At 43.0% G+C, this 24,350-nt stretch overlaps 1 protein-coding gene across 1 annotated transcript in view; it reads right to left on the reverse strand.

The window, feature by feature from the left end:
• The window catches only part of CNTNAP1 (contactin associated protein 1), a 157,891-nt gene extending 134,818 nt beyond the window's left edge, over positions 1-23,073 (reverse strand). Inside the window, exon 1 of the mRNA XM_075349990.1 lies at positions 22,829-23,073. Within this exon, the coding sequence (XP_075206105.1) occupies positions 22,829-22,892 (64 nt within the window). The 5' untranslated portion in view covers positions 22,893-23,073. The remainder of the gene's footprint in view (positions 1-22,828) is intronic.
• Between the last annotated feature and the right edge of the window lie 1,277 nt (positions 23,074-24,350).

Genomic DNA, 24,350 nt, shown 5'->3' on the forward strand with positions numbered 1-24,350 from the left:
CACCCCACTTACTGTCTCCTCCCCAAAATCCTATAGAATGTAAGCCCGCAAGGGCAGAGCCCTCTTCCCTCTGTACTAGTCTGTCTATTGTAACTTGTATATATGTTCTGTATGTAACCCCCTTCTCATGTACAGCACCATGGAATCAATGGTGCGCTATAAATAAATAATAATAATAATAATGTGGAGCTTCAAAAAACGCATGGGGAAAACTGGTTACTTTTTTAAGTGCAGAATAAAAGCTTTTCTGTACTATAAAAACAATTAAAAAATAGCATATTCATATCTGCACCAAAAACGCATGAAGTAATGGATACAAGGCCTAAAAACTGCAGCAAAGATACAATAATTAGAGAAAAGTGTTATTGTATAATTTGGTGCAGACACCTGCAGAAAACAAAATACAGAGTTTCTGGAACATATGACCATGGCCTTATAGACACAAAAAAGCCACATGTCATAGTGTGAAGCTTATATAAATATTAGAAAGTTCTGGCTGATATGACTATGAATGAATGAACAGTTTGGGGCATCTGCTGAGCATCCCTCACTGCCAAATGGGTGTGGCTTGAAGTGTGGTCAAAATTTGCCAAGGTGCACTGAGCGCGCCGCATACTCTGTCCCTCTTTCTGTTATTGAAAAGTTGGGAGGTATGCTTTACGTATGATCACCACTTCCACGAGCATCGCTGTGCTCGGTGTATGCTCGGTCCTCAGCCCAGTGCAAGCTGCTTGCAGTGTTTGATCGGCTCACAATGGGGGTAACAACAGCGTGATCGGATGTAGTGTGCACCCAAAAAAATAATTGAAAAATCCCGCTAACCCGCCCCCGGAAGTGATGTGTTTACGACTACCTTCATTTGGGGCTGAGATCTGAACTGCCCAATTAGTGACTTCCATTGCGATTCAGGTCAAGTTTGGGTCCCAAACCGATCTTAATTTAAAATTCGGCAGAACACGCTAAACCGAACTTCAATGAGTCTGCTCATCTCTACTTCCTAAGTTTATTTACCACAATGAGCATCCAAACTGGAGTTTAAAGGTCTGCTCACCGAGACAGGTGAATTAGGCACGATAATTGCTAGCTGGAAGTTGTGCTCGGTTTTTTCCTTCTATCTTGAAGGAGTTTATAGGGACATCGGCGGTTTCCATGCACATATCTAAAAAACAGGACTCAGTTTTGCCATGTGGAGCCATTCACTTCAATTAGTCCAAAGTATGAAACACTTAGCTTGACCACCATGATGGCAAGTCGCCACCTTTTTAAGCCAGAAGTAATATGATTTAGACATCCTGCACTTAACATACAGGATAACAATTGACAGTCTATTAACAACCTAAGTGCAAGGTTTTGATCTTTCTCATCATAATATGAAGAATAGAATAAGAGTAGTGATGAGCGAACAGTTCGGTATTTGGGTGCTCTTTACGAGCAGTTGACACTCAGATGGGCGAGACTCGAGTACCCGAGTATAATGGAGGTCAATGGGGAACTGAGGAATTTTTCCAGAAAATCTTAGAGAAAAATGCTCGAGTTCCCCATTGACTGACATTATACTTGGATACTCGAGTCACGCCCATCCGAGCATCAACTTCTCGTTAAGAGCACCCAAATACCGAACTGTTCGCTCATCACTACATATAATTACATATCCAAAGATTCGCTCGTCTCTAATATGTGACATTTTGGAAATGGTAACAGTATGATAAGTGATGATGATAACAGTGATAAGCTAAATGATGATGATGATGATAAGTGATAAATGATAACAGTGTGATAAGCTGAAAAGTAAAAAAACGGAGAACGTAACAAGAGGAGAGGAGTCAGAAAGGGCTGAATAATGCAGCAGTCATGTTTCTACTTTACAGGCAGCGTTCTTGCTCAGTCAGCGTCGTCTAGATTCTGCTTATTCAGTGTGGATGCAGAAACCTTGCTGACATAACGCTTTCTTCACTGCCCTTCCAGGAAGTACCGGCACAGATTCTCCCCAATGATATACCATATCTACAGAGCATGCGGCTGTCTCCTTTGCAATCTATCAAGTAATAACCTTTCATGTCTGAAAAATCTGTCATACATCTGTCAGATGAAAAATGCAGATTCTATAAATAACTTCTTCGCCTCCATTAGAGGATGAAGCATGATAAGAAACATTTATGTCACATCCAATAGAAAAATCCTAATTACAAATTTGCAGAAAGCATTACGGGAAATGGTTGCATTGTTATTTTAATCCTAACCAATGAAAAGTAACAATTTACAAAACACTATCCATTTATCACACATTTCCAACAGGAATTACGGAGCAATAACAAAATGTGGTGTAGAGTTTTTAGAATTTTAGAAAGATGCTCCCATACTGTTATTTCATAAAATACTTCCCAAAGTAGATATGTCAGAACAGCAGGGAGACAATCGGACTAGTCATCATCATAATATGTAGTGTATGTATGTACTGTATGTAACCATGGAAAAAAGAAGTAGGCAAAGGAGCACTCAACTCACCAAATATATCAAAATACAAACTTTATTGATTCGTGCAAATAGTTAAAAACCATTAAAATCAATAGAAAAACCATCAGTCACATGGGACCTAACAATAGGATCTTATAGCAGAATAGCACACTAAATCTGATGTTCAAGAAAAATAAAATAAGTTTCATGAACACTTGTGTCCACAGATTGTGCAACAATATACAACATTAATACAAATATCAAAAGAAATATATCAGTGTATAAATTACCAAGTCAGATGAGACACCCAAAAGGAGGACACACCATAGATCCACATAATACAGGGTCCCAGCAATTAGATAGGGCTAGTAGAATCCACAGCCATGAAGCATAATGGAGATAAAAGAACCCACCCAACGCGTGTACCGCCCCGCGGCCTCGGCTGCGGCCGCCGAGCCGCTCGGATCCAAGCTTGCGTTCTACGGGTGGTGGCTCGAGCCTCTCACGGACCCAGGGGTCACGTCGCTCTGCAAGGGGGGGGTTGGCGTTGCACACGAAGGATGCAGGTGGTTGGTTTTTTGGGATGATTATTCGTGATGCCATCCACGGGTTGTGGTGATGGTGGGCACCACCGCTGCGGTGAAGGTACGGGGACTCCCAGGAGGGGTGTAGTGGCGCAGCTAGTTGTTGACCCCTCCGTGGGTAGGGGATGTTGGTCCCAGGGCCTGGTGGTGTGAGGGCTGAGGTGCAGGGTGCAGTGTTGCGGTGCAGCGCGGTGCGGTACCTGATGGCACTGGTGTACTCACGATTAAACCACACAAAGTCACTGGTAAACCAAACGAAGGTGTGAATGGGGCCCGCAGCCGGCTGCAGCTTCCTAGTCGGGTAGGCAATGTCCACCTTTCTCCTGCACCCATGTTGTAGTTTGACCACTGTGCCTGAGCACTGGTAGTCCGCTCCCCGGCGTGTAGATGTCAGAGGAGCTCCTTTGCCCGCAGGCGCTGGCCCTTGGATCTCTGGCCTTTGGTGGTGGCTACTATCTGGACAGGTTGGGCTTTTGCTGTCAAACGGGACTTTGGTGGGAATGAATCCCTGAGGTCCAGACCGCAATCAGTTAATTCGACTATGGTGGTGGCATATAGCCTAGTTCGGGGTCTGAGTACCCTGCCTGGTGCTCCGGTATCCTGTTAGCTCCCCGGTTCGGTTCCGGCGGGCCACTACCCTGTCCCGGTCCCTTACGGTTCCGCTGGTCGTGTTCCCGGTCTCCTGCAGGCGGTCACTGCCATCTGCCTGCCTGACTGTTTTGGACTCACTCTCTACTCCACTGTCCTGCACTGAACTCTTTTCTGAACTGCTCGCTGTTTTCCTGCCTCAGGCCAGCAGACTCCTCGGGGGGGGGTGTCTTTCTGCCTGACTCCGCCCACCTGGTGTGCCTGTCTAACACTGAGGGTAGCAATCAGGTCTTTGTGGTTGACTGATGGTACCTTTCTAGTGTGGGGGTGTATGTGGTGAGTGTTGTGACCTGTGACCCCTGGGGTCCAGGGCATCACACGCGTGTCACTCGCTATCCGAGCTTCATCAGGGGAGGAGGGAGTGAGTCCAAATCAAAAATTACACATATATATATAAAATATAAATGAAATAAGTAGGTACCGGCGTTCGGCGGTCATATGGTAGCCTCTGGCGTCTGGAAATGCAAAGTACGCAAGCGCTACAGGTCATTGAAGGGCAGAATCAAGACAGAAAAGTCCCATAAAGTGCGGTGCAATAAAAGGGATTTTTTTTTTTACACATATAATTTGGCCAATAAGGACTTTGTAATAATAAAACAATAAGTCTGCCATGCATATTGGTCTGTGAGTCTATGACATCCAGATTAAGGCTCTAATAGACTCACATTGAGAATTTCTGACCATTATCTCTGACTTCCGGTCAGACAGGAGCTGAGGTTAGAACATGGCATATTGTGACCAAAGATGTGCCGGAAAGAGCGCAAGAGCAACTGGTAAGTCAATTACTAGGGGCAGAGTACATAGATAGCAATCCAGTGTGGAATAAGAAGAAATGCTGGAGTGATGATTTATTAGCACCAATTTAGGGTACATATGATGCACTGAAAAAATGTAGTTAATTTTTTGCTGGGAAATGGAAGAAATTGCCATTCACTGTGTTACATAACTTACCTGTTACCTTTTTTCTGCAGGGCAATACAATTATGGCGGGAACACGTCTGGCACTGCAGGATCTGAGTCCTTGGTGGCGTAGTGTGTTATTGATAGTAGCCTTTGTTACGGTGGTCCCAGCTCTATGCAGGTCATTCACAAAGTCCCGCCGTGTGGTTCTGGGATTTTTGCTCACCATTTTTGTGATCATTTTGACCCCAGGGGTGAGATCTTGCGTGGAGCCCCACATCGAGGGAGATTATCAGTGGTCTTGTATGTCTTCCAGTTTCCTATTATTGCTCCCATAGTTGATTTCATCACACCAAGCTGCTTGCCTATTGTAGATTCAGTCTTCCCAGCCTGTTGCAGGGCTACAATTTTGTTTCTGGTGTCCTTCGACAGCTCTTTGGTCTTCACCATAGTGGAGTTTGTCATGTGACTGTTTGAGATTGTGGACAGGTGTCTTTTATACTGATAACAAGTTCACACAGGTGCCATTACTACAGGTAATGAGTGGAGGACAGAGGAGCCTCTTAAAGAAGAAGTTACAGATCTGTGGGAGCCAGAAATCTTGCATGTTTTTATATGACTAAATACTTGTTTTCTACCATAATTTGCAAAAATAATCTTGCCAAATCAGACTAGGTGATTTTCTGGATTTGTTTTCTCATTTTGTCTCTCATAGTTGTGGTCTATCTATGATGTTAATTATAGACCCCTCTCATCTTTTGAAGTGTGAGAACTTGGACAATTGGTGGCTGACTAAATACTTTTTCCCCACTGTAGGTAAGAGGTTAAATCTGCCCAACAACAGACAGTAGGGACAGAAACAGTTAAATGTTGGAAGTAGCCCATCTTGGGAGGGAAAGGATGGTTAATTCTTGAAAAAGTGACTGAATGCATAGTGAGAGTGTATGACAGACATACAGTCAGTTGGTTGCATACAGTGGATAGTAGTTTGTGGCAACGGAGCAAAGGAGAAAGAAGGCAAGATAGCATGAATCTCTCACTCTCTTTTGAGAGAGAGAGAGGCCAGAGACATAGGATGCAAAGAGCTTTGTAACTAGAGACCGATCCTTGAATGGAGAGGCTCCAGACTGTGGCAGCCAGAGGACAGAACCCTAAAATCCAGGCCCCTTTAGACTATGTGCCCACGCTGTGGAAAATGCGCGGATTTTGCAGCGGATTTCTAGCGGAAAAGCCGCGGATTTTCCAGAAATCTGCAGCACAGCTACTCCCCAGCCATTTCTATGGCATTTGGGAAATGCTGTGCCCACGCTGCGGATTTTTCCGCAGCGGAAATCGTGCGGATTTCCGTGCGGAAAAATCTGCAGCATGTCAATTATTGTTGCGGATTTCTCCGCAGGGTCCCATATACTTACCTGCCTCACCAGAGTCACTTTCTCCGTCCGGTGTACAGGAGCGCGGTGAATCCAGGTCAGGAAGGAAGAGGTGGGCGGAGCCTGCACGAGCTCCGGTCATGTGACAGCCGGAGCTAGTTCAGGCCCGCCCACCTTCTCCTGAAGACGCTGAGAGAGTGACCTGGCTGCCGGAAAGCGAGGTGCTGCATGATGGAGGTAAGTATGAACTCCCCCGATCACTGCAGCACTTGTTCTGCATTGAGGATGCAGTGCCGAAGCCATGGTACTGTATCCTCAATGCAGAAAGCCCGCACCATATCCGCACGACATTCCGCAGCATGGAAACAGACAAAAGTTGTGGTGCTGTTTCCTGGGAGCACCTGCGGAATGTCTTGCGGATATATCCACAGGACACTGTCCCCGTGGGCACATAGCCTAATTGTCAAGGTATTGAGAGGGAAGACAATAGCACTTCAAAAGACTTTCCCCTTCTTCTGTAAACCACATAGATGCCATGGACAGCATTGACTGCATCACTTAAGAGGATAAACAGACTTATCTCCAATTCTGGTCATTGCAGCAGGAGTCTGAGGCTATGCCATAATAGCACTATATACAACAGGGACAATTATTATTTGATACACTTCCTATTTTGCAAGTTTTCCCACCTGCAAAGAATGGAGAGGTCTGTAATTGCTATTGTAGATACACTTCAACTGTGACAGACAGAATTTAAAAAAAAATCCAGAAAATCACATTGTATGATTTTTGAACAATTAATTTGCATTTTATTGCAAGAAATAAGTATTTGATCATCTACCAACCAGCAAGAATTCTGTCTCTCACAGACCTGTTATTTTTATTTAGGAAGCCCTCCTACTCTGCACTAATTATCTGTATTAATTGCATCGGTTTGAACTCATTACCTGTATAAAAGACACCTGCCACACACTCAATAAATCACACTCCAACCTCTCCACCATGGCCAAGACCAAGGAGCTGTCTTAGGACACCAGGGACAAAATTGTAGACCTGCACAAGGTTGGGATAGGCTACAGGACAAAAGGCAAGCAACTTGGTGAGAAGGCAACAACTGATGGTGCAAATATTAGAAAATGGAAGAAGCACAAGCTGACTGTCAATCTTTCTCAGTCTGCGGCTCTGTTCAAGATATCTCCTCGTGGGGTAAGGATAATTCTGAGAAAGGTCAGTAATCAGCCGAGAACTACACAGAAGGACCTGTTCAATAACCTGAACAGAGCTGGGACCACAGTCTCAAAAATTACCATTAATAAGACACTACACCGTCATGGATTAAAATCCTGCAGGGCATGCAAGGTCCCCCTGGTCACACCAGCACATGTCCAGGCCCATTTGAAGTTTGTCAATGACCATCTAGATGATCCACAGGACAAATGGGAGACATTTATGTGGTTAGATGAGACCAAAATAGAATGTTTTTGTATCAATTCCACTAGCTGTGTTTGGAGGAAGAGGAAGGATGAGTACAACCCTAAGGACATCGTCTGAACCATGAAGCATGGAGGCGGAAAAATCATAATTTGGGGTGCTTTTCTGCAAAGGGGACAGAACAACTGCACCGTATTGAAGGGAGGATAGATAGGGTCATACATTGTGAGATTTTGGCCAAAACCCTTCTTTCCTCAGTAAGAGCATTGAAGATGGGTCATAGCTGGGTCTTCCAGCATGACAATCACCCGAAACACACAGCCAGGGCAACTAAGGAGTGGCTCTGAAAGAAGCATTTCAAGGTCCTGGAGTGGCCTAGCCAGTCTCCAGACCTCAATCCAATAGAAAATCTTTCGAGGGAGCTGAAACTCAATGTTGTCCAGCAACAGCCCTGAAACCTGAAAGATCTGCAGAAACTCTGTATGGAGGAGTGGGCGAAAATCCCTGCTTCAGTGTGTGTGCAAACTTGGTCATGAACTACAGGAAACCTCTGACCTCTAATTGCAAACAAAGGTTTCTGTACCAAATATTAAATTGTGTTTTTCTATTGTATCAAATAGTTATTTCATGCAATAAAATGGAAAGTAATTATTTAGAAATCACACAATGTGATTTTCTGATTTTTTTTATTGTGTCTGTCACAGTTGACGCGTAGCCTATGATAAAAATAACAGACCTCTGCATTCTTTGTAGATGGGAAAACTTGCAAAATCGTCGGTGTATCAAATACTTATTTTCTCAATCAAGTGCTATCAAGAAAAAAAGTCCCCCTCCCCCAGCTACAACCATCAATCATTAAATCTACAGTAAGAGAGTAGTTGCACTTTAGGCTTAGTGATTCTTCAAGAGCATCTGTTTAATTACGTTCTCTTAGGAATATCTAAACATGATGATGTATTTTATTTTAAGTGTGCTGTTGCACAATTTTCTAGTAAATGTTAATTAAATGCAAAAGAAAACCATTTCTCAACTATGTCTCCTCTGATAGGGGCAGAAACAACTAATGAATATTTTTGAGAATGCGGTTTCATTAAAAGGCACAAGCGAAAACCTATCCTACCACAAATTAACTGAACTTAACATAACTCTAAAACAACACATAAAAGCACTAAATATTCCTACTGGATATTTAACACTAAACTGACAACTGGGTACTATCCTTGTCATTACCAATGTCAATATGGTGTAAGCCTAAGCACTTTGGGTTTTAATATTTCTCCTTTTGGAGATTGACATGCTGACATAAGGAGACTTATAGGCCATGGAAAGCTTCGCTTGGAAATTAAATATGCAAACTGTCTCTTTAGAGAGGAAAAGAACTTGAACTATAACGTCATCTATTTGAAGTAGCAATCCTAAAAGTCAATATCGACCCTTTAACGAGCCTTGCCATATGCCTTATGCCGGCGTCACATGGGACGATCCATCGTGCGATCGTACGAGCGATCGTACCCGCCCCCGTCGGTTGCCCGTGGCGCACAAAGTCGTTTACCCCCGTCACACGCACTTACCTCCTGGACAACCTCGCTGTGGGCGGCGAACATCCTCTTCCTGAAGGGGGAGGGACATTCGGCGTCACAGCGACATCACTCAGCGGCCGGCCAATAGAAGCGGAGGGGCGGAGATGAGCGGGACGTAACATCCCGCCCACCTCCTTCCTTCTGCATTGCCAGCGGGATGCAGGTAAGCTGTGTTCGTCGTTCCCGTGGTGTCACACGGAGCGACGTGTGCTGCCACGGGAACGATGAACAACCGGAGCACAGAAGGAGGACCGACTTTTTGAAAATGAATGATGTGTCAATGAGCAACGAAAAGGTGAGTATTTTTGCTCATTCACAGTCGTTCCTAGGTGTCACACGGTATGATATGTCTAACGATGCCGGATGTGTGTCACTAACGACGTGACCCCAACGACATATCGCCCGATATATCGTACCGTGTGACGTTGGCATTAGGATAAAAGCCAAACCAGAATCTTAATTTGCAGACATATTTCAGGGTGTTGCTCCCCATCAGAGCCAATCATGAAATCTGATTTGGCTATATGAGGCAGCTAACTGGGGTGTAAAGGTTCTCCTTGTGGAGATATGCAAATTGCCTCTTCAGTGAGGAAGTAGACTCTAGTGCTACCTATTGGAGGTAGAAATCCTAACAGTCAAAAGTGACCCTTAACATGCCGTGTCATATGACTTAAGATCTATGTTAGATAAGAACCTCAATTTGCAGACACGATGTGTCAGAATGGTTGGCCCTCGTCAGTGAAAAGTAGATCTGATCTGGCTGTCTGAGAGGCTACTTCCTCACTGAAGACACAATTTGCATATTTCCCAGAGGAGCATTGCGGCTTAAAGTCTCCTCACCACTGGCATGCTGGAATGGTGTGTCAGTCTCCGCAAGGAGAATAGCTTCCCCTTTGGACCCCATCCTTGCGGAGAGTGACATGCTTGACATGGCAGTGTAAGGAGACTTATAAGCGATTTAAAATTAAATATGCAAATTGCCTTTTCAGAGAATATGAGGACTTGAACTCCAGTGCCATCAATTGGAAATAGCATTCCTGAGGCTAGGGTCACACTACTGTAGATTCCCTTATCCAAGAGAATCAGGTCAATTACACTAGTGTTGTTCCGATCAAACTCTAATCCGAGACTGTCAGCATAATGTAATTCGAATTTCTGTGATTAGAGAATTGTAGCACATTCTGAGGGGAAGATGCGAACATAATTTCTTCTTCTTCTAAATTTTGTGAGTTGGCAGAAATTGGACTGCACTAAGATGTCATCTGAGTGCAGTCCGATGTTTTCCACACAACCATAGACTGGAATTAGTGAGTATAATCCAATTTCAAAGTGAAATCCCAGTATATTCTGTCAGTGAAATATATCTGTCATCAGCAGCGCTCCATTGAATAACATTGGTCTGAGTGCTATATGATAAAAAAATTAGATTGCTCTCATCCGATTTAAATGGTGGTGTGAGCGAGCCCTTAAAGTCAATATTGACCCTTTTACGAGTCTTGCCATATGACGTAGGCTAAAAGCCTTTTTTCCTAAGTTGTATCAAGGTTCATTAAAGGGTTGCTATTGACTTTTAGGATTGCCACTTCCAAGATGGCACTAGACTTCAAGTCCTCTTCCTCTCTGAAGAAGCATACCTAAGCAATCTGTCATATGATTCATACACCATTGACAGGTCTTTGATCTATTTTCAGGCATATATTACATTGAAAAAACACAAAAACCTGAGCTGAAACAATGTTCAGTAAACATGCAACATTAGGCATGTGAATTGCAGCCTTAAGACTAGAAAAAAAACAAGGAGAAAAATTGTATGAAAAATACCCTGAATATAAATAAATAAATTGCAAGTGCTTAATAACAGGGTACTTAGTGTATACATTTTTTGCAAAAAGGTAAAAAGCTGTCTCACCTCGTCACGGTGTACCCATCTGAGAGACAGTCCCTAACCTACTGAAGTTAAAAACATTATCCATACCTGACTTGTGTCATGTCAAACTCCAATATGGATGGTGGCAAGTGGTCAGCTGTGTCCCAGATAAAATACACAGCAAAGTGAGACACAATCAGCTGTTCAGTCTCAGTACTAGGAGGGCTTCACCCCCAACTTGCAACCAAGCAAGAAAACATACAAAAAACACAAAAACCTGAGCTGAAACAATGTTCAGTAAACATGCAACATTAGGCATGTGAATTGCAGCCTTAAGACTAGAAAAAAAACAAGGAGAAAAATTGTATGAAAAATACCCTGAATATAAATAAATAAATTGCAAGTGCTTAATAACAGGGTACTTAGTGTATACATTTTTTGCAAAAAGGTAAAAAGCTGTGTATGGGTACACCGTGACGAGGTGAGACAGCTACATACAATTTTTCTCCTTGTTTTTTTTCTAGTCTTAAGGCTGCAATTCACATGCCTAATGTTGCATGTTTACTGAACATTGTTTCAGCTCAGGTTTTTGTGTTTTTTGTATGTTTTCTTGCTTGGTTGCAAGTTGGGGGCGCAGCCCTCCTAGTACTGAGACTGAACAGCTGATTGTGTCTCACTTTGCTGTGTATTTTATCTGGGACACAGCTGACCACTTGCCACCATCCATATTGGAGTTTTGACATGACACAAGTCAGGTATGGATAATGTTTTTAACTTCAGTAGGTTAGGGACTGTCTCAGATGGGTACACCGTAACGAGGTGAGACAGCTTTTTACCTTTTTGCAAAAAATGTATACACTAAGTACCCTGTTATTAAGCACTTGCAATTTATTTATTTATATTCAGGGTATTTTTCATACAATTTTTCTCCTTGTTTTTTTTTCTATATATTACATTGATGCTACCCTATAAAATATCAGTACACAATCCCTGAAAGAACAAAAACTACACTTTTCATTACTTTTCCTGTTTTTACCAATCATAACACTTAATTATTACCCCTCATCCTTCATAAAAAAAGATAACTTAGAAACCCTAAAAAAAAAGAATTAAATTTTATAGCATTTGATTACAATATTAGTAACATCTCTTTTTCACATGTAACATAAAGAATTAGAACAGGGACCAGGTAGGAATTATATGGTTGGCACTGATAGGGCATTGTAACTGGTCTTGATATGGGAACAAAACAATTGGCAATTACTCAAATAATTTTGATTGGCAGTGATGGAACAATGAAATTGGTGGCAATATTATAGGGGTATTATGGCTGTCATATAACCAATCGGGATACATCGGGATTCCCGTAAAATTAATTATTAATATAATTATTGTGTCCGGGAAAATGTAAGTTTGACTTCATAGTAATAAAAAGTGTTCATTGAGTTGATCAGATTTTTAAAGTAGACGCAGTGGGGCCTATAACGGAAGTAAGCATATGCTAAGCCATCACTTCAGCATTAAGATAAAACCATGTATTACTGGGAATACTCTTAGCAGATGATCAATAATGTAACAGGAAGTGATTAGATGGCAACTTAGACAAAATTATTGTTGGCAGAATTTCAGAACCAACATAAGATGAGTTTAAAATATTAAGTTAAATGGATAGAATAGTAAAGAACCCATTTACTGCTTTGTCCGAGGATAATGGAGATGGTATGTGCACCGTACATGAAGACCAACATGACTTGAAATTGATGGATTAATAAGTTGCAACAAGTCAAGAAGAAACTGAACTACACGGTTAAAGGAAATTGCAAAAAACTGTATCAAAACCGCATCACGTTTAGATGCGTTTTTTTGCAGGAAGATGTAGATTTGGTGCAGAAATTTGGTGTATAAATTCCAGCACCAAGTCTGCATCTCTTGGAAAAAAAAATGTGGTTTTCTGCCGGTAGATGCAGGTCTCATTGAACTCAATGAGGTTACTGAGGTCAATGAGTTCACCTGAAATGAGTTTAACTGCGGTCACAGGTAGGATACCATGGGAACCTCAAGCTGTGACTGCAGGTAAACTCAATGACGTGAGCGCTCACAGATGCGACTTTAGTATGTTGCAGAGACAGGATCGTCATGGGGCCTCATGTGGACGTTGGAGAAAGAGGGTGTTTTTATTGTATTTTATTTCAAATAAAGGATGTTTTCGGTGTTTGTGTATTTTTCTTTTCACTTACAGGATTAGTAATAGAGGGGGACTCATACTTGCCACCCATTACTAATATAAGACTTAGTGGCAGTTGTGAGCTGTCATTAACCCCTTATATTATTACCCTAATTACCACCGCACCAAAGCAATCGGGATGAGCTGGGTAAAGTGCCAGAATTGTTGCATCTAATGGATGTGACAATTTTGTGTGGCTTCGGGCTGATATTTTTAGGCTGGGAGGGTCTATAACCATGGGCCTCACCACCTTGAGAATACCAGCCCCAAGCCGTTGACTTTATCATGTCTGGGTGTCAAAATTGAGGGGGACCATTTTTTAAAATTATTTATTTAATTAATAAAAAAAAAAAAGCTGCATGGGGCCATCTTTCTTTGATACACAGCCAAGATAACCACACGGCTGGGGACTGCAGCCTGTAGCCATATGCTTTATTTGTGCTGGTATCATCGTATGGTAGGACCTATGCCAATTTTTTTATTTATTTTACACCAGTATAGATATGCAGACAGCATGTATGATTCCAAGCAAACAGACACACTGTCACACAGGGTGGAGGTGCCGTCTGACTGCAACCAATCAGAGACACCAGGACTGCTGGTGGGTGAGGGAAGCAGTGCATATGTATGAGAGTAATGAGCAGCTCTGGAAGTAGTGTTACAGCTACATGGGAGACTCCGTAAGTATAACGCTTCTACTGCACCGACTATTTTCTTTCTTATTCCTCTCTTTTTTTTTTTTTAACTACCTGGGTGGCTAATCCGGATGGTTTTGTGAAGTTCCCTGAGAACTCCTTGTCCTGTATTGGTGCACGGATACTAGGTATCTGGCAGGGATCCCGAATTTTGCAGTCCGGGTTTGCCCATTGCTAATCAGATGAACTGCAAAAAGTGATGGTAAGGCTGGTTTCACACTTGTGTTGTTATGCATCAGTCACAGTGCGTTGTGTGACAGATGTGACTGATGCGTTGTAAATATTGTGAAAATAAAGGTAACGGATTCCTGTGAAAAAACGTTTTCCATTTGTGATTTTTTTTTTAAATTTCCTCTAGGAGAGAGCGAGAGATAGACCTTCAGTTGCAATCCGCCCTTAATAGAAGTCTGTGAGTAATAAACAGATTCCTCCAAAATATTTTGACGGTTACCGTAATTCCTCAAGGTGGCGGATTGCAACTGATGCAAAACAACGCAAGTGTGAAAGCAGCCTAAAGCTGCTGGCGAACTCCTTTCAGACAAAAAAATTGCCATTTTTTTCTAAAATGACATGTAAAACCTTGGTGACTTCCCCATAAGAATTAATATGATGTTTGCACTCACCCTTATTGAGATTTAAATATCACTGATCTACTTATTGTTTTTTTTAAATGTATTTGAAGAAAAACTTGGCAGAATAGTGGTACATTTAGGTTAGACTTAAGGCCCGTTTACACACAACGATATTGCTAACGAGATCGTCGGGGTCACGGTGTTGGTGACGCACATCCGGCCTCGTTAGCGATGTTATTGTGTGTGACACCTTTTTGCGATCAGTAACGATCGCAAAAAGGTATCAAATCGTTTGTCGTGTACACGTCGTTCATTTTTAAAAAAATCGTTCCTCGTTTGGAACGCAGGTTGTTTGTCGTTCCTGCGGCAGCACACATCGCTATCTGTGACACCGCAGGAATGAGGAACAACATCGTAACTGCGGCCGCCGGCAATGAAGAATGAAGGAGGAGGGTGGGATGTTCCGGCTGCTCATCTCCGTCCTTCCGCTTCTATTGGGCGGCCGCTTAGTGACGCCGCTGTGACGCCGAACGAACCTCCCCCTTAAAGGAGAGATTGTTTGGCGGCTACAGCAACGTCGGTGAACAGGTAATTGCGTGTGATGCTGCCGTAGCGATATTGTTCGCTACGGCAGCGATCACCCTGTGACGCGCCACCGATGTGGGCAGGTGCTATCGCTCGCGACATTGCTAGCGATGTCGCAGCTTGTAAAGCCCGCTTTAGAATGAGTATAAAAATTTTTACATACATTGCAACACATAAATGAAGTTGAACAAAACTTTTATACTTGCTTCTGAAAAATCTGTACAGAGTTGACCCAAAGTTGTGCATTTTCAAATCTGACATATAACAAATTGCAACAAAATCTATGACAAATGCAGATTTTGTTGTGGCACTCAGGCCATACTGAAGCTGCATGTTAGTACATCCGAGCGTTAGTGTCCCCGAAGCATCATATGGTCTATTTCTGCACGTGATGAGATACTGATCTATCATGTTGTTAGATTGGGTCATAAAACCTGTGTCCAGAGTGGAACTTGTGGTCAGACTGCAAGTGCAGAAATGGCCTATATTATAATTCTGTGAAACTTACCTAATAATCTTTTTTTGTGTGTTCTGCTTAAAGATTTCTCCAAATAGGAAATTATTGGAGGGATATAAATACAGTACATCCTCAACAATGAAATTGCAACATCAAGAAGGAAAAGTCATGGAGTTGTGGAAATCCCAGAATCGATGGATATGTTTTTATGATATGCCTACAATGACATGGAAACATTTTGCAAAACATCTCGATTTATTCAGTATAGAGCATGGACAACACATGCAGAAATTCCCACGCTTACATGCCTTGGCTGCTATCAATAAGGTTATTAATGGTTATCTGAGGAATGTTCTGCCATGTTTAATGTAATTGAGCATGCACTTCATCAAGATCCACAACTGGATATATACAACTGCCATCCAATGACATCCCAGATTTGCTCAATGAGAGACAAGTCCAGATATGCTGCAGGCCATGGTAGCACATTTAAGCTACATAGGCTTCTTGCTCACAGTAGCACCAGCAACATAGAGTCTGGCATTGTCACGTTGAAAAACAGTTCATGGGACTCTTTGGAGAATTGGATGTACCACCGGTTCCATTGCCAAACTGATGTATTGCTAAACTGTTAGTGGATCTGGAATAAAGACTAGAGGGGTCCGGCTACCATACATTATGCCACCCTATGCCATGATGTCAAAAGTAAAACCGACGTGACATTCCCTGATGAATATGGAATTGCCCACATGGTCTCCAGCCCAATCTTCAGCTCTCACTGCGTCCAAGATAAAAGCCGGACTCAGTGGTGAAGAGGATAGACCTCCAGTGCTATGTTGCCCCTTAATCGCCTTTGAGAGTGGTGGTGTGAGATCAATTCAACCCCTTTGGCTCATGGCTCGATGTCTGGCTCAAGCATAGTATCATGCAAACACCATGTGATGGCTTGTGTAGACACTATTTGACACCTTAGGCTTGGTATGTAACATCTAATTTCACTTGCAATATAAAAGGGATCAATCATGGAACCAGTGGTAGTACGGGCATTTCTCCAAAGTATCCCAGAAGCCGTTTTTCAACATGACAATGCAAGGCCACTCATTGCTCTTGCTATTGTAATCAGCCTATGCAGCCTACAGGCCGTTTTACACGCAGCGACATCGCTAAACCGATGTCGTTGGGGTCACGGAATTCATGACGCACATCCGGCCGCTTTAGCGATGTCGTTGCGTGTGACACTTATGTGTGATCGAAAAAGGTCGCAAAATCGTTCAAAATCGTTAATCGTTGACATGCTCCCCTATTCCCAATTATCGTTGCTGCTCTAGGTACGATGTTGTTGGTCGTTCCTGCGGCAGCACACATCGCTATGTGTGACACCGCAGGAACGAGGAACCTCACCTTACCTGCGACCGCCGGCAATGAGGAAGGAAGGAGGTGGGCGGGATGTTACGTCCCGCTCATCTCCGCCCCTCCGCTTCTATTGGGCGGCCGCTTAGTGACTTAGAAAGGAGGCGGTTCGCCGGTCACAGCGACGTCGCTAGACAGGTAAGTAGTGTGACGGGTCCGAGCGATTTTGTGCGCCACAGGCAGCGATTTGCTCATGACGCATAAACGATGGGGGCCGGTACGCACGCTAGCGATCTTGCTAGCGAAATCGCAGCGTGTAAAGCGGCCTTTAATGTATAACCATGGTCTGCACCATCTCCATATTTGTCTCCCCATCAAGCTCATCTGGGATGTCATTGGTAGGCAATTGTAAAGGTTGCTGCCAACAATGGATCTTGCTGATTTGTGTGTCCAAGTGCAATCAAGCAAGGCAGAACAACCATTAATAACATCACTGAACTCAAGCATTCAAGCCTAGGTGTTTAAGTGATTATATTTGTGCATGTGCTCTAATTCTTGATACTGAACACACTGTGATATTTTGAAAATTTGTTTCTCATTGTTCCATCATATGCATACTAATAACATGTCAATCCATCCTGTGACTAACATAATATATATATATATATATATATATATATATATATATATATATATATAATATATATATATACTGTGTGCAGAATTATTAGGCAAATGAGTATTTTGATCACATGATACTTTTTATACATGTTGTCCTGCCTAAAGCTGTATAGGCTTGAGAGCCAACTACCAATTAAGTAAATCAGGTGATGTGCATCTCTGTAATGAGGAGGGGTGCGGTGTAATGACATCAACACCCTATATAAGAGGTGCTTAATTATTAGGCAACTTCCTTTCCTTTGGCAAAATGGGTCAGAAGAGAGATTTGACAGGCTCTAAAAAGTCCAAATATGTGAAATGTCTTGCAGAGGGATGCAGCAGTCTTGAAATTGCCAAACGTTTGAAGCGTGATCACCGAACAATCAAGTGTTTCATGGCAAATAGCCAACAGGGTCGCAAGAAGCATGTTGGGCAAAAGAGGCACAAAATAACTGCCCATGAATTGAGGAAAATAAAGCGTGAAGCTGCCAAGATGCCAGTTGCCACCAGTTTGGCCATATTTCAGAGCTACAACGTTACTGGAGTATCAAAAAACACAAGATGTGCCATACTCAGGGACATGGCCAAGGTAAGGAAGGCTGAAAAAGGACCAGCTTTGAACAAGAAACATGAGATAAAACGTCAAGAATGGGCCAAGAAATATCTTAAGACTAATTTTTCAAAGGTTTTATGGAGTATCAAAAAACACAAGATGTGCCATACTCAGGGACATGGCCAAGGTAAGGAAGGCTGAAAAAGGACCACCTTTGAACAAGAAACATGAGATAAAACGTCAAGAATGGGCCAAGAAATATCTTAAGACTAATTTTTCAAAGGTTTTATGGACTGATGAAATGAGAGGGACTCTTGATGGGCCAGATAGATGGGCCAGAGGCTGGATCAGTAAAGGACAGAGAGCTCCACTTCGACTCAGATGCCAGCAAGATGGAGGTGGGGGTACTGGTATGAGCTGGTATCATCATAGATGAACTTGTGGGACCTTTTCGGGTTGAGGATGGAGTGAAGCTCAACTCCCAGACCTACTGCCAGTTTCTGGAAGACAATTTCTTCAAGCAGTGATACAGGAAGAAGTCGGTATCGTTCAAGAAAAACATGATTTTCCTGCAGGGTAATGCTCCATCACATGCATCCAACTACTCCACAGCGTGGCTGGCCAGTAAAGGTCTAAAAGATGAAAAAATAATGACATGGCCCCCTTGTTCACCTGATCTGAACCCCATAGAGAACATAAAATGTGAGATCTACAGGGAGTTACCTGCACAAACAGATATCCTCCTAAGATAGCCAAATCTAAAAAAACCCCACTCCAACTCCAAAAATATTAAGCTTTGATATTTATAAGTCTTTTGGGTTGATTGAGCACATGGTTGTTGATCAATAATAATAAAAAATCTGCTAAAATACAACTTGCCTAATAATTCTGCACAGAATGTATAGTCCATGCTCTCTGTTCATGTTGTTGATGCTGACATTTAATACATGACCAGACCAACAAGGTTTGAAGCTACTATGTTCTACAAAGTAACACTCTGTACAGAAATTAATAAACTCACTCACTAGCATCATTTAACATAGCACCAGGAAAGGACAAAAAGCACCAATAACTAGAAAGTAAATCTGGAGCATGCGCATTACAGTGCTTTGCATTGTGGGGCAGAACAAATTACGCCTATAAATGAGCAAGTGCTGTGTAGATGACGTAGGACAGGTCATCCACATGAAGCAGCGCAGGAGGTTTGCGATTGCGTGGTGGGAGGAAGCACCAAGCAAAACCAGCGACACCCACTGGACCGGATCCCATCATATGAAGGGATTTTACAAGATAGTTTTTAGGATGTGCAATGGGTGTTGGGGGCTTATATACAGGTTTATAGACTGCTGTAAAAGAGGTGGTAAAGGTGATGGATTTAATTTATATGTATAAAATCTGGTGACAGGTTTCCTTTAAAAAATAATTAAATGATAGACCAAAACCCTAAATTTTAGACTTGAAACCTCTTTACAATGGTTGACAATTGGCTGATTCATATGATCAAGGGCCTGTGTAATCATGGCATCGATCAGCCAATGAATAAGCGAATGTGATTGTAGCGAGTCTAAAAATCATTGTAGCTGGCATTTCATTTCCTTTTGGAAACGGGTAATGTGCTTCTGACAATTTCCAAACTGTATGGGGACCAAAAGATTTGGCCTCCATACAGTTTTGATCAGTCCATGTAAAACAGCATCAAATAAGCAGCAACAAACTTATATCATCAAGCTGTGATCATTATAAGCAAACAACCCATGTAAACTCGCCCTTCCCTTTAGTACTGCAGCTACACCCTTGAATGTGTTTATTTTTGGTTCTTTAGTGGCAGAGCACTCCAGGCGAGGTGACATTACTACGGAACATCCTCTACAGTGGTATATTTGGTGCATAACAAAATTCTCCTGTTGGAAACTTCAGAATTGATATTGTGCATGGAGCTGGGGTGCAGGTAATATGGTTATATAGCATCTAGTTCTGGGCCACTGACTTAACACGTGTTGTTACGCCCTAGCAAAACCAGGTAGTCACACAGTGTAGGGCCCCGCACAACACCATCCCACACAGGGTTACATACAGCCGACCTGAATCCCTCGTCACCCCCCCCCAGGGTAGGAAAGGCACACCAGTGGGCGGGACCAAGCAGATGGAGAATGCCCACCTAGGGGGTCTGGAGAACCCGGGGCGAGAAAAGAGTCAGTTTAGTTGAGTTGAGTTCACCTAAGGCTGAAGTGCAGTTCAGTTCAGTGGAGTCTGAGTTGACAGCTAAGAGTGGAGTAGTTGAGGAGGAGAAAGTGAAGGCTGAGACAGAAAAAAAAGGCGTCGGGGTTGGAGCCCCGGCGTACTGGCTAGGTGGCAGACGGTGGTCCGTGTCTGTCAGGAGACGGGAAGACGGTTGCTGCAGATCCGAGGTGGACCGGGGCAGGGTTGGAGCCCACCGGTACCGACACCGGAGAACCGACCCGGAAACCGTGCACAGAGGGGGTACTTGGACCCTGAAGCCAGGAGCGGAACCAACGGCCTAGCTAATTAACCAATTGAGGGCAGGATTATAGATCCTGTCCCAACCAAAGTCTTAAAAGCATACAACAGCCCACCGCGGGGGATAGGGCATCTGCCAGGGCCCGGTAGATCCCAAGGGCCAGCGTCAGCGGGCACGGCTCCCAACAAAAGGACCGGGAGCGGACTCCCATGTTTCACACCGGGCAGTCCACCACACCAAACACAGAGTGCAGAGGAAAGTGACACAGACCACCAGCCCGGGTGTGGGACCAGATACACCCGACCGCGGCGGCCGGCCACCAGCACCTTGGTTTACCATTGGACTTGGGTGATTCATTTAAATCGTGAGTAAACTAACATCCCCCGGTATGACCGAGCGCGCCGGCCCCTGCAGTCATCATCCTCAGCATAAGAGACACTGGGCCCCGGGGCATCCGTCCCTACCCACGGAGGGGTTAACATCCAGCTGCCATCCCATCGTCCCCCGGGTGCCCCACAACAGCAGCGGTGGTGCCACATTTCCCCACACACCGCAGGTGGCCTCACAGACAGTTTACGGCAAATCCCGTACAAATACCTCCCCTTTTATTTGAAGTGTCCGCACGACCCCCGGGTCCAGTAGAATCCCTCGAGCCACACTGTGGATCCGGATCCGAGCAGCCTGGCTGCTGGCACAGGGCCGGCACACGTGCATACTGTGGACCAAACTACACCCCACAGTATTGAAAACATTAGAGATATAAAATGGTAGAGGTTGGTTGTTTCACATATCCAATTTCCAGCCAAAATTAATTTTCCCTTTCTTCCTGGAGAATGACTTAAAGGGACTGTGCCGTTTTAGAAATCTCAGTGCCCAGATGCAGTTTGAGAAAAACAAATAAATCATGCTTTAATCAACATCCCCGGTCCAACACTGACTCTCCAACGGTGATCTCACTGGAAGTTATTGGCTGCAAAGTTGACATCAATGCGAAGGCAAAACTGCCAATCAGCAAACTCAGTGGCTCGTGTTGATGGAATAAACCATTTAGGGCCACTGACTCACTAATTGCCTACATGTGACGTCAATGCTGCAACCAATAACCAACAATGGGAGCAGCGGTGGAGGCTTAGCGGTGGACCGGGGTTAGTGAGTCAATCAAAGTGAGTAAATCTTCTTGTGTACCACACTGCTCCTGTAGACTGAAATTTTTTGAAACGGGACAACCTCTTTAACCTTGCTTGCATGTCTAGGTTTCCCTGAACCACAAAAAAAGAAGAGTTACTGACTGTTTCCACTGAATGGACAAGTCATGTTTAATACTCATAAGTGCATTTTTCAGAAATGGCTATGACATGGGTTACTCCACTGGAGAATGAAAATAAAAATATACCAAACATCATCTATATGATTTCCATCTCAACTATATGACTTGAACCTTGGATAGAAGAAATCTATATAGAATTATCAAAATCCATCCAAGCCTAATCATTAAAAGAGCCTCAATTAACGACACCCAAACTGTGTCCTTCACCCAGTAGATGACAACCTCACAGACAAGGTTATAGCCAAACATAACGAATGTGGGTGGGATGGTGGGAAATAATAACCTGAGTGATCACCCAGGGCTGTGAATGTGCAGGGCAGGGTGGTGACGATACTGCAGTAAGGTCATATGGAATAAAGTTCTGCAGTATGGTCCATCACCCTTTTTTTGACTCCACTGCCTCTGAAAAGCATCTGTTTGCAAAATCTGTACAAGTTAAGGGTTAATCTTCCTTGAAAGAAAACAAAATGTAAATCAGCCGCCTAAACGTAATATTTAGCACAGTTAAAATTAATTACTTGTACTGATGACTGTGATCAGAACTGTTCTGGTTGCTTAGCAATGTCATTTTTTTTCACAGACATCTTTAGATACATATTAAGAATTGTTATGTGATTTCTCCGATTCTTGGACAGGACCCAAAAAAACCACCCACAGAAAAAAAAGCAGTGACTGCAGATCTGGCTCGAAACACCGCAGTAGGAAACCCCCAAAAGCCCATCAGATATTTGAGCTTCGAGAAGTCACTAAAACTGATGCTCCAGGACTTCCCGAATATATTTTTTCCGCTCTTTTGTATGAGGGTAGAAACAATAAAGAGTCAATATTTGGACAGATGGTGAACGACAGTCTGTACAAAGTGAGGATGGCAGCCGGCACGCTTTTTTCTAAGGATGTCAATGTTCTATAGGCATGAGCTGCCGGATGGGATAAGGAGTACTGCAATGCAGGGCAGAGTTTGGTGTGCTGCATGTGCTCCAGCACTGCATTGCAGATCACAACTTTATGAAGCCATCATGCCAGCTCGCTCCTCGAAAAAACCCGCACAATCTATTTAAGTTTGAAGAAGTAAATGCTATATCATGCACTGACCTGCCAGGGTTAGATGTCCTCCATGTAGCGCAGCAGCCCATGTGAGTAGTATTACGGGATGCATTTTTTTTTTCCTCTGGCAATTTAGATGCTTGCAGCTTTAGACATGAGCTGGTCCAGAGGCTTCTAAAGATGCATTAAGCTGGGATACGGGAGGGAGGATCAGCTTCCTCTGTACTGAAGCATAGTAGCAGCGCAGAGCTAAGAGTGCTTAGTCTATCATTCCCACAGTGTGACACAGAGCATCCTAGCAAGGCTGGGAGAAGATCACATGACTGCCTTCCAGTGAAGCCAGAAGGAAGACATCTTTGTCATGGGCTATTTACTTTAAAGGGGTTTCCCAATGAACAAAGGTCATTTTAAAATTGATTTTAATCAAAAGTGCTTGGAATAATACTAATTTATACAATTTAATGTGTTTTAAAAAAAATGTTCCTGTGCTGAGATAATCTTATATATGTGCGCCTGCTATGTACTGACTATACAGGGACATGGTCTGATCATACCACCTCTACTGGGACAGGGAGGAAGTAAAAAAAAAACTATACAGACCTCTTCAGCACATGATCACAGCTGATTTGTTGAGGTAAAACATTTCCCTGCTTGCTGTTAAAAAATGTTTTACCTCAAAGAAAGTATCTGGAACGCTCTACCACAGCATATCAGACTCTCCCCTATCGTGGAAAGCTTCAAGAGGAACCTCAAGACCCACCTCTTCCAACAAGCCTACAACCTACAATAACCCTCAGTCCAGTAGACCACTGCGCAACCAGCTCTGTCCTCACCTATTGTACCCTCACCCATTCCCTGTAGACTGTGAGCCCTCGCGGGCAGGGTCCTCTCTCCTCCTATTCCAGTCTGTTTTGTACTGTTAATGATTGTTGTATGTATACTATCTTTCACTGTAAAGCACCATGGAATAAATGGCGCTATAATAATAAATAATAATAATAATTTGTGTTCCTCTGCTGTAATGTCTATATACTTTTTTTATTCCTTTATGCCCAGGAGATGTGGTATGATCCCTGTATGGTCAGACACATCCATTACACAGAAAGATAAAAAAGGTTTTTCCAGCCTCCAGTTCCAGCTTTATATTAAAATTCTTCTTTATTTCAAAAAGTTTTAAAAGTCATCCTCCTGGAAGGATGACTTTTAAAACTTTTTGAATTAAAGAAGAATTTTAATATAAAGCTGGAACTGGAAGCTGGAAAAACCTTTTTTATATTTCTGACAGTAAATGAGCAGTGGGCTTCTGCTTACAAGTATCCATGCACCGTCCTGGCTTAAATGAATCTTCAGATGGGTGAGCTGGTTCCTCTTTTCCCTCTGAACATCCATTACACAGTATATAGCAGGGACACATAATCTTATCTCCGCACAGGAATATTTTTTTTAAATACATCAAATTGTGAAACTTATTATTTTATTCCAATATCTATTGATATTTAACTTTGTTGGAAAACCCCTTTAAGCCTATTGTCACACTATAAATTATTAGCTTTTGAAAAAAAAAATTCTC

Source organism: Anomaloglossus baeobatrachus, chromosome 5, assembly GCF_048569485.1.
Source record: "Anomaloglossus baeobatrachus isolate aAnoBae1 chromosome 5, aAnoBae1.hap1, whole genome shotgun sequence".
Taxonomy (NCBI): Eukaryota; Metazoa; Chordata; class Amphibia; order Anura; family Aromobatidae; genus Anomaloglossus; species Anomaloglossus baeobatrachus.